The sequence below is a fragment of the Mustelus asterias genome, chromosome 12, assembly GCF_964213995.1.
Source record: "Mustelus asterias chromosome 12, sMusAst1.hap1.1, whole genome shotgun sequence".
Lineage (NCBI taxonomy): Eukaryota > Metazoa > Chordata > Chondrichthyes > Carcharhiniformes > Triakidae > Mustelus > Mustelus asterias.
Genome location: NC_135812.1, coordinates 11,379,621 through 11,396,154, shown reverse-complemented (window position 1 = coordinate 11,396,154; position 16,534 = coordinate 11,379,621). Strand labels below are relative to the sequence as shown.

General features: G+C 47.2%; 1 protein-coding gene across 1 annotated transcript in view; it reads left to right on the top strand.

The window, feature by feature from the left end:
* Positions 1-16,534, top strand: part of LOC144501870 (carboxypeptidase D-like) — a 181,707-nt gene that overhangs the window by 116,576 nt on the left and 48,597 nt on the right. Inside the window, exons 15-16 of the mRNA XM_078225914.1 lie at positions 2,420-2,568; positions 6,047-6,269. Of these exons, the coding sequence (XP_078082040.1) occupies positions 2,420-2,568; positions 6,047-6,269 (372 nt within the window). The remainder of the gene's footprint in view (positions 1-2,419; positions 2,569-6,046; positions 6,270-16,534) is intronic.

Here is a 16,534-nt window from a genome sequence, read left to right as displayed (position 1 = left end):
ATTGGAATCCCTACAGTGCAGAAAGAGGCCATTTGGCCCATTGAGTCTGCACCGACCACAATCCCACTCAGGCCCTATTCCTGTAACCCCACATGTTTATCCCGCTAATTCCCCTGATACTAGGGTCAATTTAGCATGGTCAATCAACCTAACCCGCACACCTTTGGACTGTGGGGGGAAACCGGAGCACCCGGAGGAAACCCACGCAGACACGGGGAGAACGTGCAAACTCCACACAGTCACCCAAGGCCGGAATTGAACCCAGGTCCCTGGCATTGTGAGGCAGCAGTGCTAACCACTGTGCCACTGTGCTGCTCCTAGTAGATAGTAGGCAGGCTTTGGGGAGTCAGGCTTTGTCGTGTCAGAAGGTGAGTTACTTGCTGCAGGATTCCCAGCCTCTGACCTGCTCTTGTGGCCACAGTGGTCAATGGTAACCCCCAGGATGTTAATTTTTAATGTCCTTTGATTGTATCCAGGGGACCCCATGCTTGCCTGATACATTAGGCCAGCAAGCAATGCTCTCAGCTAGCAGTTTACATCTGAAAAACCATTTCCTGGTTGCAATGATTGGACACATGGCTAGGTGAGAGTTAATGGGTTTTCAACTATTGAGTTCTTGCTTGTTTCTCCTAGTTTGGCACTCAGCTTCCAGCACAGTCTGGGCAGAATCAACCAAACCAGTGTGGACGATTGGGATTATGCAAATATGTTTTAGTGGAAACTTGGAGTGTAGTCTAACCAGCCCAAATTCAGCCGCATTTCGGGCACAATTTTGAAAGGAAGCTATGATGAACTTGTATAAGCACTGACTTGGCCTGAGTTGGGGTATGGTGTCCAATCCTAGGCATTGCATTTTAGCAAAGATATGAAGGCTTTCGTGAGTACAGTAAAATGAATCCAGAGATGAGGGACTTTACTTGCAGGAATAGATTGGAGAAAGTGGAATAAAATTAGAAACTGTACGGTTCTCTGGAAGAGTCATACGGACTCGAAACGTTAACTCTGTTTCTCTCTCCGCAGATGCTGCCAGACTTGCTGAGTTTATCCATCATTCTCTTGTTTTTACTGCAGATTTCCAGCATCAACAGTGTTTTGCTTTTATTGGAGAAGATAGAACCATAGATTCCTTACCGTGCAGAACAGGCCATCGAGTAAGCACTGACTCTCCCAAAGAGCATCCCACCCAGGCCCACCCTGACATTTACATAGCACTTACTATCGCTAATCCACTGAAATGACTTCAGCCAGGCTAATAAGGTTGGCTTGCTAGAGTATGAACTACCTGATGAGTCCTAATTGATTGTTAAATCAGGGAGCCTCATTCTCCCTATTTAAAGCAGGTGTGTCAGACTCCCAGCCTGCATTCAGCAGGGAGTAACTGGAGAGCTGGCTGTGTACAGATGTATGGTGTAAATAAAGTAACTTGGTGACGGGACTTTCGCCTCCGTGGAGTTATTACATCCACCTAACCTACACTTCTTTGGACACCAAGAGGCAATTTACCATGGTCAATCCACCTAAACTGCACGTCTTTTGAGTGTGGGAGGAAACCGGAGCACCCGGAGGAAACCCACGCAGACACGGTGGGAACATACAAACTCCACACAACAGACACTCAAGGCCAGAATTGAATCTGGGTCCCTGGTGTTGAGGCAGCAGTGCTAACCACTGTGCCACCGTGCCACCCTTAGAGAAGAGAAGGTTAAGTGGAGATTTGACAGAGGTATTCAAAATCATGAGAAGTCTGGACAAAGTAGATAGAGAGAAAGTGTTTCCATTGCCAGAGAGGTTGAGTGCCAGTGGACATTGACTTAAAATGATTGAAGAGCCAAGGCAACTTGAGGGAGAACCTCCTTATGCAGCGAGTTGTTATGATCTGGAAGGTAATGCCTGATAGAGCAGTGGAGACCGATTCAATCATTGCCTTCACAAATGCTAAACACCTAAAGAGGAAATCATTGCTGGGTTAAAGGGTACAGGAATGTACTGCCCAGTGAGGTGGTTGAGGCAGTTACGTTAGCCACATTTAAGACTTATCTTGATAGGCATATGAACAAATGGGGAATAGAGGGATATAAGCAGTTGGTCTATATAGGTAAACATGATCGGCACAGGCTTGGAGGGTCGAAGGGCCTGTTTCTGTGCTATACTGTTCTTTGTTTTTTGTTTTAGGTTGGGGAGTGGTTCCAGTTAAATTGCGCTTGCAGAGTGCTGGTGTGGGTGCGGCAGGCCGAATGGCCTCTTTTTGTGCTGAACCCAATCTTCAAATCTATTCTAATTTTCCAGTTGCTCCCAAAGCAGAAATGTTTCCCATTGGAGTTTAAAGTCTTATTCCGTGCCTGGACAAAGAAGCTGTGAAAATCCTGCTTTCCGTTTGAATTTTTTTTCCTGATGTTTAATTTTCAAACTTTGTCAATAGGTGTTAAAGGTCGAGTGACATCATTAAATGGACAACCTATCTCTGGAGCATCAGTGCACATAACTGGTCGCACAAACCTAAAGGCCTACAACACATCCAAGGAAGGAGAATACTTTAGACTGCTCATCGCTGGCACCTATCAGATAGAGGTACAAGTTCGATTGTAATGAGAGAATTCAATGTTCCAAGTGGAAGAGACAGAACAGATTAAATAATAAAGGCAATGAATTTCCAGGATGCATTTGGGACAGTTTTCTGGAACAATGTATTGACGAGCCAACTAGATTTAGCAGCGAGTGATGAGCCAATCTGTAAACAATCACTATAACATGACTGAACCTGATTTTGGGCGGGATCTTACCGGCTTGCCACAGCAGTCGTTCAGTGTGGGGAGTCGGTAAGATGGGGCAAGAGGCGAAAAATCAGCTTTGTGCCTATGGTTCGCATGGCTGACCAGCTGGGTGGCAATCGATGGGGGGAGGGCAATCAGCCGGGGTGGTGATTGTGGGGGGGTGAGTGGCCAGAGCCGTGATCAGAGGGGGGTGGGCAATGTTCGGGGCAGTGATCAGGGGTTGGGGCGGGGCATTTGGCCGGGGCGGCGATCAAAGGGGGGGGGAGTTGGCAATGTCCATGGGGGGTGTGGGGAGGAGTGACAGATCTCCCAGTGTATTGTGTACACTGTGTACACAGTATACTGGGAGAATAAGGCACCTGCGCAATGGCGCCCCCAGAGCTCAGCAGCCGGCCTCACAGGCGAGCTGAGACTCCACCCCCTCCCCGCTGGCAAGATTCACATTACGTTCCCAGTATTGCACAGAGTGTCATGAATTACCATTACCATTACTTATCTTACTGAAAAAAACAGTGGGAAAACCAACCATTTCTCGCCCGTTTTACACTTACGCCAGAGTTCTACCGCCTCGCCCACCACGGAATCGGAGCGGGCGAGGGGCGGACAACGGAAATCTCCGTTGACCTCGAGCGGGAATTTCCGGTCACGCTCGAGCAAGGCCATAAAATCCCGAGAAAATTCTGCCCATAATGGACGGAATTCTCTGGCCGCACTGGTCTAAAAGCCAGAAATTCCTGCCCGGCCGTCAATGGCGTTCCACATTCCGGCCAATATTTGAGAGGGAGTCACAAAACGATGGGCAGAATTCTCCCATTTTTACATTAAATCCCCCATTGTGGGATGCAGAGGCAGACGGGAAAACACACCAAATCTTCCGGCCTCGATCTTGCTAATAATGCACTCCGGTGTTTTACACCCTGTTCAATGGCAGTCAGGCCTGGATAGCGTGTAGTCCTTCCTCATGTCCGGGAGCCGTATTGAAATGGGGTCCAACATCACTCGCCCTCTAGTGAAGAAAGAAGGTGGACCTCCAGAGAGGTAGATCTGTGGGAGCACCCTGAGACAGGAGGATGGACCCCCCCAACCCTTTAGGACACCGGATCTGGAAGGTCCACCTGCAGATGTACTCCTGACCCACTGCTATGGTGTTCCAGGGTCTAGGGCTATGGGAAGCCTCCATCCTGAACATCAGGCATTGTTCAGGTAAATCCTGACATCGACATATGATGTTGTTCCAAACCCCTTTCACATTGGTGTGTTTTCCCACTAGCACCATGGGGGGCGTGGGGGAGGGGGTGGGGGTGGAAATGGGCCTTCAACTGCATCCCATTAATGGGATAAAAGTGATTCTGGTGGTGCCAATGGTGGGCACCAGAAGATCCCGCTGTAAATTCACGGCGGCGTGAAACCAATTTTTCAGCTTCCCGCCATCGAATCTGCTGGCGAATTCCACCCAAGGCTTTTAAACTTAAGTCAAGGCAATTTTGAAAATAAATTGACTGCAGAAAACTGGGCTGAGCCATTAATAGGTGGATCCACAGCCAGACATTGGGAACCATAAAGAGGTTTTTGGTGCAATACAAGATCATGTTCAAAACACATGCCCCATAAGCTCCACACGGGCAGTTCCCCAGTCATGGCCAATGAACATGATAAGAGACAGTCTTAAACTAAATTAAAAGGCAGGTAAAGCCAAAATCAGGGAGATTGAGAGAGTTATAAATAAACGATGGACAACACAAAGGAAATAATAAGAGGTGCAAAAAGTGAGCAAGAAGAGAATTTGCAAGAGATTTAAAGAGAACAATGTAAGTTTTAATTCATCTACTAAGGGGAATTGTGGTGTTTGTTCACCCTGGCAAATCTACCTTTTTGAATCCTATTTGCCACACTTTCTCCAGATCTTTCAATAACCTTCCATCTGTGGGGGTAGGGCCTGGGTGGGATTGTGGTCGGTGCAGACTCGATGGGCCGAATGGCCTCCTTCTGCACTGTAGGGTTTCTATGATTCTATGACCCTTACTTTTCAACACCTCGGTTATATTTCATGGTGTTCTTTATATTTGTTCTTGGGTGAGAGCGTCGCCGGTAAGGGCAGCATATATTGTCCATCCCTGACTGCCCTTCAGTCGCCTACAACTGAGTGGCTTGCTAATCTTTTGCACAGAGCAGTGACGAATCAGCCACATGGTGTGGGTCTGGAGTTACACATAGGCTGGGTCAGGATGGCAGATTTCCTGCCCTGAAGGGCATTAATGATCCAGATAGGTTTTTAGAGTGGTTTTATGGTCATTGTTAATGAGGCTAGCATTTTATTTCCTTTATTCGTTAATTGAATTTAAGTTCCTGTAGTTGCCGTGTGGGATTTGAACTCGTATCCCCAGAGCATTAGTCTACTCTGGGATTGCTAGGTCAGAAACACTCTGCTATGTTTACTGTGGTTACTGTCATTGAAGTATCTTGTGTTTCCTCTTTCCCCTGGTCTTCCCAGCTATTTAAATATGTCTGTTTACACCTTTGTCCTGCCTCTGTCTGCAGCCGCTGACACTTTCAGCATTTCCTGGTATTCTTCAAGCTTCCTGACATTTGCAGTCATTCTGATCCTCTGTGCCTTCCGACAGATTTGCTTTTAATTAGCCTGGTTTGAATTCTGAGGTTGTCCTTTCTCCATGCCTTTCCAAGCAAGGTCTTGCCCTATCCACTCTAACTCCCCTACAAAGGTCAAATTACCCCTTGACCTCCTCCTGGGCAGCATCGTGGCACAGTGGTTAGCACTGCTGCCTCACAGCTCCAGGGACCTGGGTTCGATTCCTGTCTTGGGTCATTGCCTGTATAGAGTTTGCACGTTCTCCCCTTGTCTGCGTCAGTTTCCTCCGGGTGCTCCAGTTTCCTCCCACAGACCGAAAGACGTGCTGGTTAGGTGCATTGGCCATGCTAAATTCTCCCTCAGTGCCCCCGAACAGGTGCCGGAGTGTGGCGACTCAGGGATTTTCACAGTAACTTCATTGCAGTGTTAATGTAAGCCTAATTGTGACTAATAAATAAACTTTTACTTTACTTTTCATCTTGGGGGTACGCCTTCCAAATTTACCCAGTGTCTCACAGCCTTCACGTCCTTCGTCGCAAAAATCATCCCGATGAATTGGTGCTGGGTGTTCCTGGGTTTTATTTGTAGAAAGTGGGAAGGGTGTTTCATTAGATTTTACTGTCTCAAATTGGCTCACTTACATTGCAAGACTTGTATCTAGACCCAGGCTGGTGATTTGTATTTGCAGGTCAGCGCCCCAGGCTATTCCCCAGTCTCAAAGACGATAACCATTGAGGGAACAGCTCGTGACTCGTACTCTGCCCAGATTGTGGATTTTGTCCTGACCCCCAGCACCTGCTTTGATGGCTACATCTATCACAACTTCAGTGCACTGCAAGGATTCCTCCGGTGTATTCACTTGAACTACCCCAGCATTACTCACCTCTACAGCATCGGCCTCTCTTCACAAGGTAGGTTCAAGATCTGATTAATCAATGAAAGGGGTTCATTTCATACCAAATTCAGACTGGGACAATTCACTCTTGTGTCTGGTGTACTTGATTTTTTTAAAAGACTTACCGTGAAGGAACAGGAAATTTGGCAATCTTCAATACAACTTACTGTGAAAACTCCACTGCAAAGTGTCACCATTTTACCAAGTTTAGACTGCTGAGGTTGATGTGTGATTTTGTAACTGCATTTTGCTCATTTTGTTTTGCCGCTTCCTGTCAACTCATTGATTTGATTTGATTTATTATTGTCACATGTATTAATATATAGTGAAAAGTATTATTTCTTGCGCGCTATACAGACAAAGCATACCGTTCATAAAGAAGGAAACAAGAGAGTGCAGAATGTAGTGTTACAGTCATAGCTAGGGTGTAGAGAAAGATCAACTTAATGCAAGGTAGATCCATTCAAAAGTCTGACAGCAGCAGGGAAGAAGCTGTTCTTGAGTCGGTTGGAATGTGACCTCAGGCTTTTGTATCTTTTTCCCGAAGGAAGAAGGTGGAAGAGAGAATGTTCGGGGTGCGTGGGGTCCTTAATTATGCTGGCTGCTTTGCCGAGGTAGCGGGAAGTGTAGACAGAGTCAATGGATGGAAGGCTGGTTTGCGTGATGGACTGGGCTGCGTTCACGACCCTTTGTAGTTCCTTGCGGTCTTGGACAGAGCAGGAGCCATACCAAGCTGTGATACAACCAGAAAGAATGCTTTCTATGGTGCATCTGTAAAAGTTGGTGAGAGTCGTAGCGGACATGTCAAGTTTCCTTAGTCTTGACCATATGGTAGAACCATTCAGCCCAGAAGGAGGCCACTCGGCCCATTGTCACTGTGCCTACACTTTGCAAAAGGAATTCGACACTAGTCTCCTGAGCCTGCAATCACTCCCCGTTGCATCATTACTCCTCCAATGACTCTTGTTGTCAAAGTCTCTTCCCAGCAACTCTTTTCGGGGCAATGATATCCTATTGAGTGATCTGAGCACAGAGTAATCGTGAAGCTTGCCCCGCTACGATTAGTCCCCTTACATGCAAGTGTTGCACCCGATTACAACATTTCTCCTTTTAATTTTAACATCCTTTTCTATCAGTGACTCTTTTTTGGGGAAGTGCTGTTTGAATAGTCAGGACTAATGAGTCCAGTCGGAGAATGGTTTTGGTGCAAGCATTCAGCCTGAGAGCACGGGGAGCTAATTTATCAGATCCAGCTGAATTGACAATTCCCCAAAGTGCCTCAGACTGCTGACTGTGGCTTTACTGATCTTCATTCACTTCCTCATCCTGTTAGGACTCAGTAAACCAGTTCCCTTGATGATGTTTGAACAAAAACAAGCCCCCTGTTTATATCAGTCTGATGTTAAAGGTCTGTTGCAGTTCCATCCAATGGGTAGGTGTTTGAAAAGAGTAAACGTGATCTCCTCTTAAAGCAGGAAGGATGTTTACACCGATATTTAAATCTCCATCCAACAAATACCTTGAAGCAATTTCCGAAGCTGCTTTTTTTTAATGTCGACGGAGAATTTCCTTTTCCTCCGTTTGGTTGTAAGACTAGGCCGGAGATTGGGTATTCTGTAGTGAGTGACTCATCTCCTAAATTGGTTAGGATTATATTCATTGGAGTTTAGAAGAGTGAGAGGGGATCTCATAGAAACTTATAAAATTCTAACAGGGTTACGCAGGGTAGATTTAGAAAGAATGTTCCCAGTGGTGGGGGAGTCGAGAACTAGGGGTCATAGTTTGAGGATGAGGGGTAAACCTTTTAGGACTGAGGTGAGGAGAAATTTCTTCATCCAGAGGGTGGCGAATGTGTGGAATTCACTACCACAGAATGTAGTTGAGGCCAAAACATTGAGTGATTTCAAGAAGGAATTAGAGATAGCTCTTGGGGTTAAAGGAATATGGGGGGAAGGGGGGGGGATCAGGATATTGAATTGATGGTCAGCCATGATCAGAATGAATGCCAGCGCAGGCTTGAAGGGCTGAATGGCCTATTCCTGCTTCTGGTTTCTATGATTGGTCAAAGTCTTATTCCATCAGCAAGTCAGGAGTGTAATGGAATCATTTCCATCTACTTGGATAGGTACAGCTGTAACAAAACTCAAGAACGTCAAACCTATCCAGAATAAAGCAGCCCACAATGTCAGCCCTCACCTTAAACATTCACCCCCTACATCACTGCTGCATAGCGGTAGGTGTGTTTAGTATTTAGCATGTGGCGTGTTGTTATTGCTGGTTAACAGTATACAGGTCATGTGCCCCCAATGTTACCTCCAACTCACACCCGTCCTGTGGCACCCCTTTGTTAGTGCTGGGTCAAAATCCTCGAACGCCCTACTGAACATGTATTATAGCGGTTCAAGTCCCATTAACTCTTTCCCAAGGGTAAATTAAGAGGAAGTAGTGATAATATCACTGGACTAGTATTCCAGAGGCCCAGGCTAATGCTCTGGGGGGACACAGGTTCAAATCCCACCATGGCAGCTGGTGGAATTTAAATTCAATTAAAAAATCTGAAATTAAGAGCTCGTCTTCGAAATGGTGACCATGAAACCGTTGTCGATTGTTGTAAAAATCCATCCACTTCTTATCTGGCTTACATGTGACTCCATAGCCGTGGCTGACTCTGAAATGGCCTAGCAAGCCACTCAGTTGTATCAAACCACAATAAAGTCTAAAGAAACAAATAGGTCCACCTGGCAATGACTTAGGCAGCGAAAATGACAATGGCAAAATCTTCCTTACTAACATCTGAAGGCTTGGGAGAGCTGTCTCTCAGACTAGTCAAGCAACAGCTTGGCATTGTCATACTCATGGTATCATATGGTATCCAGTGGGACAAGACACACCCAAGGATGGTGGCGGTGGACTCTGGCATGTTATCTTTCAGGTATGATACCAGGTCCGTCCTGCTGGTGGGACAGGACATGCCCACCAGATGTGGTGGTGGCACGGTGATAGAGTCAGGAGGGAGTTGCCCTGGGAGTCCTCAAGGTGAGCTTTGGACCATATGAAGTCTCAGGGTATCAGGTCAAACATGGGCAAGGAAACCTCCTGCCACTACCCCTATTCAGCTGATGAATCAGTACTCCTCCACTTTGACCACAACTTGACAGAAGCACAGAGGATGGCAAGGGCACAGAATGTACTCTGGATGGGTGACTTCAATGCCCATCACCAAGAGTGGCTCAGGGGCACCACCCTAGACCAAGCTGGCCGGGTCCTAAAGGAAATTCTAGACCAGGCCTACAACAGGTGGTGAGGGAACCAATGAGAGGAAAAAGTCTACTCAACCACGGCTTCACCAATTTACCTGTCACAAATACATCTGTTCACGACTGTATCAGTAGGAGTGACCATTACACAGTCCTTCAGGAGACAAAGTTCCACCTTCACATTGACGATACCTTCTATCATGTTGTGTGGCACCACCGCCATGCTAAATGAGATAGACTTCGAACTGTTACAAGTTGGCTTACATTAACACTGCAATGAAGTTATTGAGAAAATCCCCTAGTTACCACACTCCGGCGCCTGTTTGGGTACACTGAGGGGGAATTTAGCACGGCAATGCATCTAACCAGCACGTCTTTCGGACTGTGGGAGGAAACCGGAGCACCCGGAGGAAACCCATGCAGACACGGGGAGAACGTGCAGTCTCCACGCAGACTGTGACCCAAGCCAGGAATCGAACCCGGGTCCCTGGCATTGTGAGGCAGCAGCGCTAATCACTGTGCCACCCCATAACATCTAGCAGATCAAGGCTGGGCAACCATGAAGTGCTGTGGGTCACCAACAGCAGTAATACTGTATTCAACTACACCGGAATTCTCCCATTCTGCCTGCCACTGGAATTCGAGCGGGCGGGTGGGGGGAGGGGGGCAGACCAGGTAAAGGTCCACTGAAGTCGGCTGGGAATCTCCAGTTTTCAGGTGAGCGCGGCTGGAGAACCCTGCCCCGTGTTCCTGCATGTCCCCCACTCTACCATTACCATCAGGCCAGGAGATCAACCCTGGTTCAATGAAGAGCAGGAGGGCGTGCCAGGAGCATCACCAAGCATTCCTAAAAATGAGGTGTCAACCCAGTGAAGCACCAATACAGGACTACCTGCATGTCAAACAGTGAAAGCAGCATGCGATAGACAGAGCTAAGTGATCCCACAACCAATCAGTAAGATATAGGCTCTGCAGTCCTGCCATATCTAGTCACAGTGCTGGACAATTAAACAACTCACTGGAGGAGGAGACTCTCCAATATCCCCATTCCCAAGCCAGGCAATAATCATCTCCATTCAGAGAGAATCTAATCATCTCCCCTTGACATTCAATGGCATTACCATTGCTGAATCCTTCACTATCAATATCCTGGGGTTATCACTGACCAGAAACTGAACTGGACTAGCCATATAAATACTGTTGTTACAAAAGTAGGGCATCTTTCAGCGTCTGGAGGTGTCTGTTGCGATCCTCCTCATCTGAGCAGATCCTGTGTATACGGAGGGCTTGTCCGTAGGGGATGGCTTCTTTAACGTGTTTAGGGTGGAAGCTGGAGAAGTGGAGCATCGTGAGGTTATCCGTGGGCTTGCGGTACAGTGAGGTGCTGAGGTGACCGTCCTTAATGGAGATGCGTGTGTCCAAGAATGCAACCGATTCCAGAGAGCATCCATGGTGAGTCTGATGGTGGGATGGAACTTGTTGATGTCATCATATAGTTTGTTTCAGTGATTGTTCACCATGAGTCCAAAGGAAGAAAATGTCATCGATGTATCTAGTGTATAGCATCGGTTGAAGGTCCTGTGCGGTGAAGAGGTCTTGTTCGAACCTGTGCATGAAGATGTTGGCATATTGAGGTGCGAATTTGGTCCCCATGGCTGTTCCGTGTGTCTGGATGAAGAACTGGTTGTTGAAGGTAAAGACATTGTGGTCCAGGATGAAGCGGATGAGTTGTAAAATTGCATCTGGAAACTGGCAGTTGTCGGTGCTGGAGAATCCCGCCCCAGGTTCCAGCATGTCCCCCACTCTACCATTACCATCAGGCCAGGAGATCAACCCAAAGTAGGTCAGAGGCTAGGAATTCTACAATGAGTAATAGGAAGAGTGTGATGGAATGCTCTCCACTTGCCTGGATGAGTGCAACTCCAACAACACTCAAGAAGCTCAATACCATCCAGGACAAAGTAGCCCGCTTGATTGGCACATAGAACCCATAGAATCCCTACAGTGCAGAAGGAGGCCATCCGGCCCATCGAGTGTGCACCAACCACAATCCCATCCAGGCCCTATCCCCATAACCCCATGCATTTACCCTAGCTAGTCCCCCTGACACCAGGGGGCAATTTTAACATGGCCAATCCACCTAACTGCACATCTTTGGAGCCTGGGACGAAACCGGAGCACCCGGAGGAAACCCACGCAGACATGGGGAAAATGTGCAAATTCCACACAGACAGTGACCTGAGGCCAGAATTGAACCCGAGTCCCTGGCGCTGAGAGGCAACTGTGCCACCGTGCCACCCTCAATGGCCTTCTTCTGCACTGCAGGCACCCCTTCCCAAACATTCACTCCCTCCACCACTGACATACAGTGGCTGCGGTGTGTATAATCTACATGATGCACTGCAGCAACTTACCAAACACCTTCAACAGCACCTTCCAAACCCACAACTCTACCTACTAGGAGGACAAAGGCAGCAGATTCATGGGACATCATCAGCGGCAAGTTCCCCTCCAAGACACTCGCTATCCTGACTTGGAAATATATCACCGTTCTTTCATTGTTGCTGGGTCAAAATCCTGGAACTCCCTTCCTTACAGCACTGTGGGTGTACCTACACCACACGGACTGCACCACCTTCTCAAGGGCAATTAGAGATGGGCAATTAATGCTGCCTTAGCCAGTGGTGCCCACATCCCACGATTGAATAAGTTAAAAAGAAACTAGATCAGGCTGTGGGAATAGAAGCAGTGAGATGGATGTGGCGGAACATGAACTCATTGGGCAGGATTGGTCACTTTACAACGAATTAAATACTTTTGAAGTGTGGTCACTGTTGTAAAGTAGATAAAGCGCGTGCGTGTGCATGGCCCAAAGTTTCCTATCCCTGTCACGGTGGCACAGTGGTAGCACTGCTGCCCCACAGCGCCAGGGACCCGAGTTCAATTCCGGCCGAGTTTGTGAAAGGTGCTACGGCAATGCAGTTCTTTCTCCTGTTCTCGATATGCACTTGCAGCTCTGAACTGAGATAGTGCAGGTGGGTAACCTAACCTCAAGCAGCCAAGAGGTAGATTTTCACCTTCATCACCAGGGTAGTAATCGAAGGAGGACAGACCCCCTGAAATCATTGAACACATCCAATATTGAGAACTGGCTGAAATGTCCCTGCCAGTCCTGTATTTCCTGAGGTCAGCCACTCTTTAGCTTTTCATTTTGGACAACCTTCAGTGCAAAATATACATTGTCATTTTAATTACAGGCTTTAAACTGGGTGATAAATATATTTGTTATAATGAACAGTTGTGCTGTAGGTTTAACTGGCTGTGAAAAAACTGAATTTCTTTTATAGCTTTGTCCCTGGGGACTTTGTGTACATATGTTTAAAAATAGATTTGAATGGTTATTACTCAGCAGTGGGTCCAGGGTGAGATGTTACTTCATGTGGATTTAAGCTGTGCAGTATCGCAAAATCCTCCCTGGCCGTATGTCCCACCACGCACCTTCTGCTGCTAAATTTTGGGCCAACCACTTGTTATCCCTCCCCGCCCTCCACCTCCCCCCCCCCCCCCCCCCCGCCACCCCCTCCGCTTTGCTCCAGCAAGTGTGACAAAACTTTCCCGACTGTCCGCGCTGCAGATTTATCGTCCCAAATCTCTTTGTTCTTCCTATTTTTGAAATCCTCTTCCAATATTAACCCCTGTGATTGTGTTCTCAGTCACTCCCCCGATCTCTTGCCTGTTTGGCGGGTTCCGTAGGATCGTAGAATCCTGACGGTGCAGAAAGAGGCCATCCAGCCCATCGAGCCTTCACCAACTCCAACAGAGCATCCTACCCAGGCCCACCCACACTCCCCCCCCTACAATCCCACACACTTACCATGGCTAATCCCCCTAACCCACACATTTTGGGACACAAAGGGGCAATTTAGCATGGTTTGTGCCCACATTTAGTGGTGGCACAGTGGTTAGTACTGCTGCCTCACAGCACCAGGGACCCGGGTTCGATTCTGGCTTGGGTCACTGTCTGTGGTGAGTCTGCACGTTCTCCCCGTGTCTGCGTGGGTTTCCTCTGGGTGCTCCGGTTTCCTCCCACAGTCCAAATTTGTGCAGGTTAGGTTGATTGACCATGCTAAATTGACACTAGTGTCAGGTGGTTAGTAGGGTAAATAAGTAGGGTTATGGGGATTGTGGTCAGTGCAGACTCAATGGGCCAAATGGCCTCCTTCTGCACTGTAGGGATTCTATGATTCTATGATCTCCAGGCGTTAGGTATCAAAACACATTTTGAGGTGTAGAATGTGCACTGTACGTGTAGGTGGCCGTCCATTTTATGAACAAGGGATCATTGAGCCATAGATTTGGTGTTTGCCTTTTATGGTTTCATAAGGGTGGCACGGTGGCACAGTGGTTAGCACTGCTGCCTCACAGGGTCCCGTATTTGACCTGGCCTCGGGTGACTGTGTGGAGTTTGCACATTCTCCCCATGTCTGCGTGGATTTCCTCCCACAGTCCGAAAGACGTGACGGTTAGGTGGATTGGCCATGCTAAATTGCCCCTTAGTGTCGGGGGATTGGCGGGCTAAGTAGGTGGGGGTTACGGGGATAGGGCCTGGGTGGGATTGTTGTCGGTGTGGGCTTGATGGGCCGAATGGCCTCCTTCTGCACTTGTAGGGATTCTATCTATGATAGGCCAAAAATCTCTACATCTTCTGAAATCAGATTTAAAAGCAATTTCTTTTAGAAAAAAATGTGCCCCCTATTTTGTTCCATTTTTACTGGCTTGAACTAATTTTTATGCTTATTTTAAAATTTAAATTGCTGGTCGTCACTTGCACTGGGAGAAATGAGCAGAAGTGACAGCGCACATTCTATTTGCCCAGGGTGGTGTGTGACTCCCTTTACATTTCTTACTCTGAACCAAAAAGCAGGCAGTATAAACCTGTCACATTTCACCACTGGCACATATTTTTAGAAACATGTGATGAATTTAGGTACTTTTCAAGGTGAGAGATGTTAGCACTGGGGAGTGGAACATTGTTCTATTTTTTCCCTCCAGTGTCAGCATCAAGCACTCCCCGGTCAGCGTGAATGTGCTGGATGCAAAGTAATCCTGTATTAACACATCAGATCATAAGAAATAGAAGCAGGAGGAGGCCATTTGGCCCATAGAGCCTGCGCCGCCATTCAATAAGGTTATGGCTGGTCATCAAATTCAATAACCTGATCCCCCCTGCCCTCCTTACCCCTGATCCCTTTAGCCCCAAGAACTAAATCTAATTTCTTCTTGAAATCATGCAACATTTTGGCCTCAACTATATTCTGTGGTAGTGAATTCCACCACTCACTGGGTGAAGAAATTTCTCCCCACCTCAGTCCTAATAGGTTTACCCCTTATCCTCAAACTATGACCCCTGGTATTGGATTCCCTCACCATCAGGAACATTCTTTCTGAATCCACCCTGCCTAATCCTGTCAGAATTTTATAAGTTTCTATGAGATTCCCTCTCACTCTTCTAAACTCTCGTGAATATGATCCTAACCAACTTAGTCTCTCCTCATATGACAAGACCTGCCATCCCAGCAATCAGCCCGGTAAACCTTTGCTGTGCTCCCTCTATAGCAAGGACATCCTTCCTCAGATAAGAACACCAAAACTGCACACAATACTCCAGATGTGGCCTATACAATTGCAGTAAAACATTCGAATACTCAAATCTTCTCGTTATGAAGGCCAACGTCCCATTTGCCTTCTTTACTGCCTGCTGTACCTGCGCGCTTACTTTCAGTGACCGATGCACGAGGACTCCAAGGTTTCACCTTTCCTGCCTGTTCTTCAGAATCCTTAACTCCCTTGGGATCAAAAGTCTGTCTAACTCAGCCTTGAATATATTCAGTGACTCAGTCTCGCATTGCGGAAGAGAATTCCTAAGACGTAACAACTCTCTAAGGGGCTAACTCCCTCCTCATCACTGTCTTAAATGGGAGTCTCCTTATTTTGAAACTGTGCCCCTTGATTCTAGATTTCCCCGTGAGAGGAAGCATCCTCTCAACATCTATCCTATCGAACTCCCTCTGAGTATTTCATGCTTCAATAAGACCACTTCTCATTCTTTAAACTGCAATGAGTATAGGTCCAACCGTTCCTCATTTATCCCAGGAATCAGCCTAGTGACGTTCTCCGAACTGCTTCCAATGCTTGTGGAAGCTTTGGAGAGAGTGCAAAGAAGGTTCACCAGAATGTTGCTTGGTCTCGAGGGTGTTGGCTATGAGGAGAGGTTGAATAAACTGGGATTGTTTTCACTGGAAAGACGGAGGCTGACAGATCTGATAGAGGTCTATAAAATTATGAGAGGCATAGACAGGGTGGATAGTCAGAGGCTTTTTCTGGAAAGGGATACAGATAGGTTAGATTGATGGACTGACAATTGTCAGATGGAGCATAATGTGGGGACATTTGAGGTTGTCCTCTTTGGCAGGAATAATTGAAAAGCAGAATGATATTTAAATGGAGAGAGATGGCAGAATGCAGCATTGCAGAGGGATCTGGGCGTCTGTGCATGAATCACAAAATGTTAGCATGCAGATACAGCAAGTGATCAGAAAGGCAAATAGTACGTTGGCCTTTATTGTAAGGGGGATGGAATATAAACGTACAGCTACAACTGTACAGGGCATTGGAGAGACCACACCTGGAGTACTATGCACAGGTTTGGTCTCCTTCATTAAGGAAGAGGGTGAAAGTGTCAACTACAAGGGGGCGCAGGTTCAAGGTGAGAGGGAGAAGGTTTAAGAGGTTTTACATACAGAGAGTGGTAGATGCCTGGAAGGCGCTGCCAGAGGAGGTGGTGGAAGCAGGCACATTAACACCAGTTAAGAGGCATCTGGATGGGTACATGAATAGGGAGGGAATAGAGGGATACGGACCGAGTAAGGGCAGAAGGTTTTTTTTTAGTTTAGTTAGGGCATCATGGTCGGCACAGGTTTGGAGGGCTGAAGGGCCTGTTCCTGTGCTGTACTTTTCTTTGTCC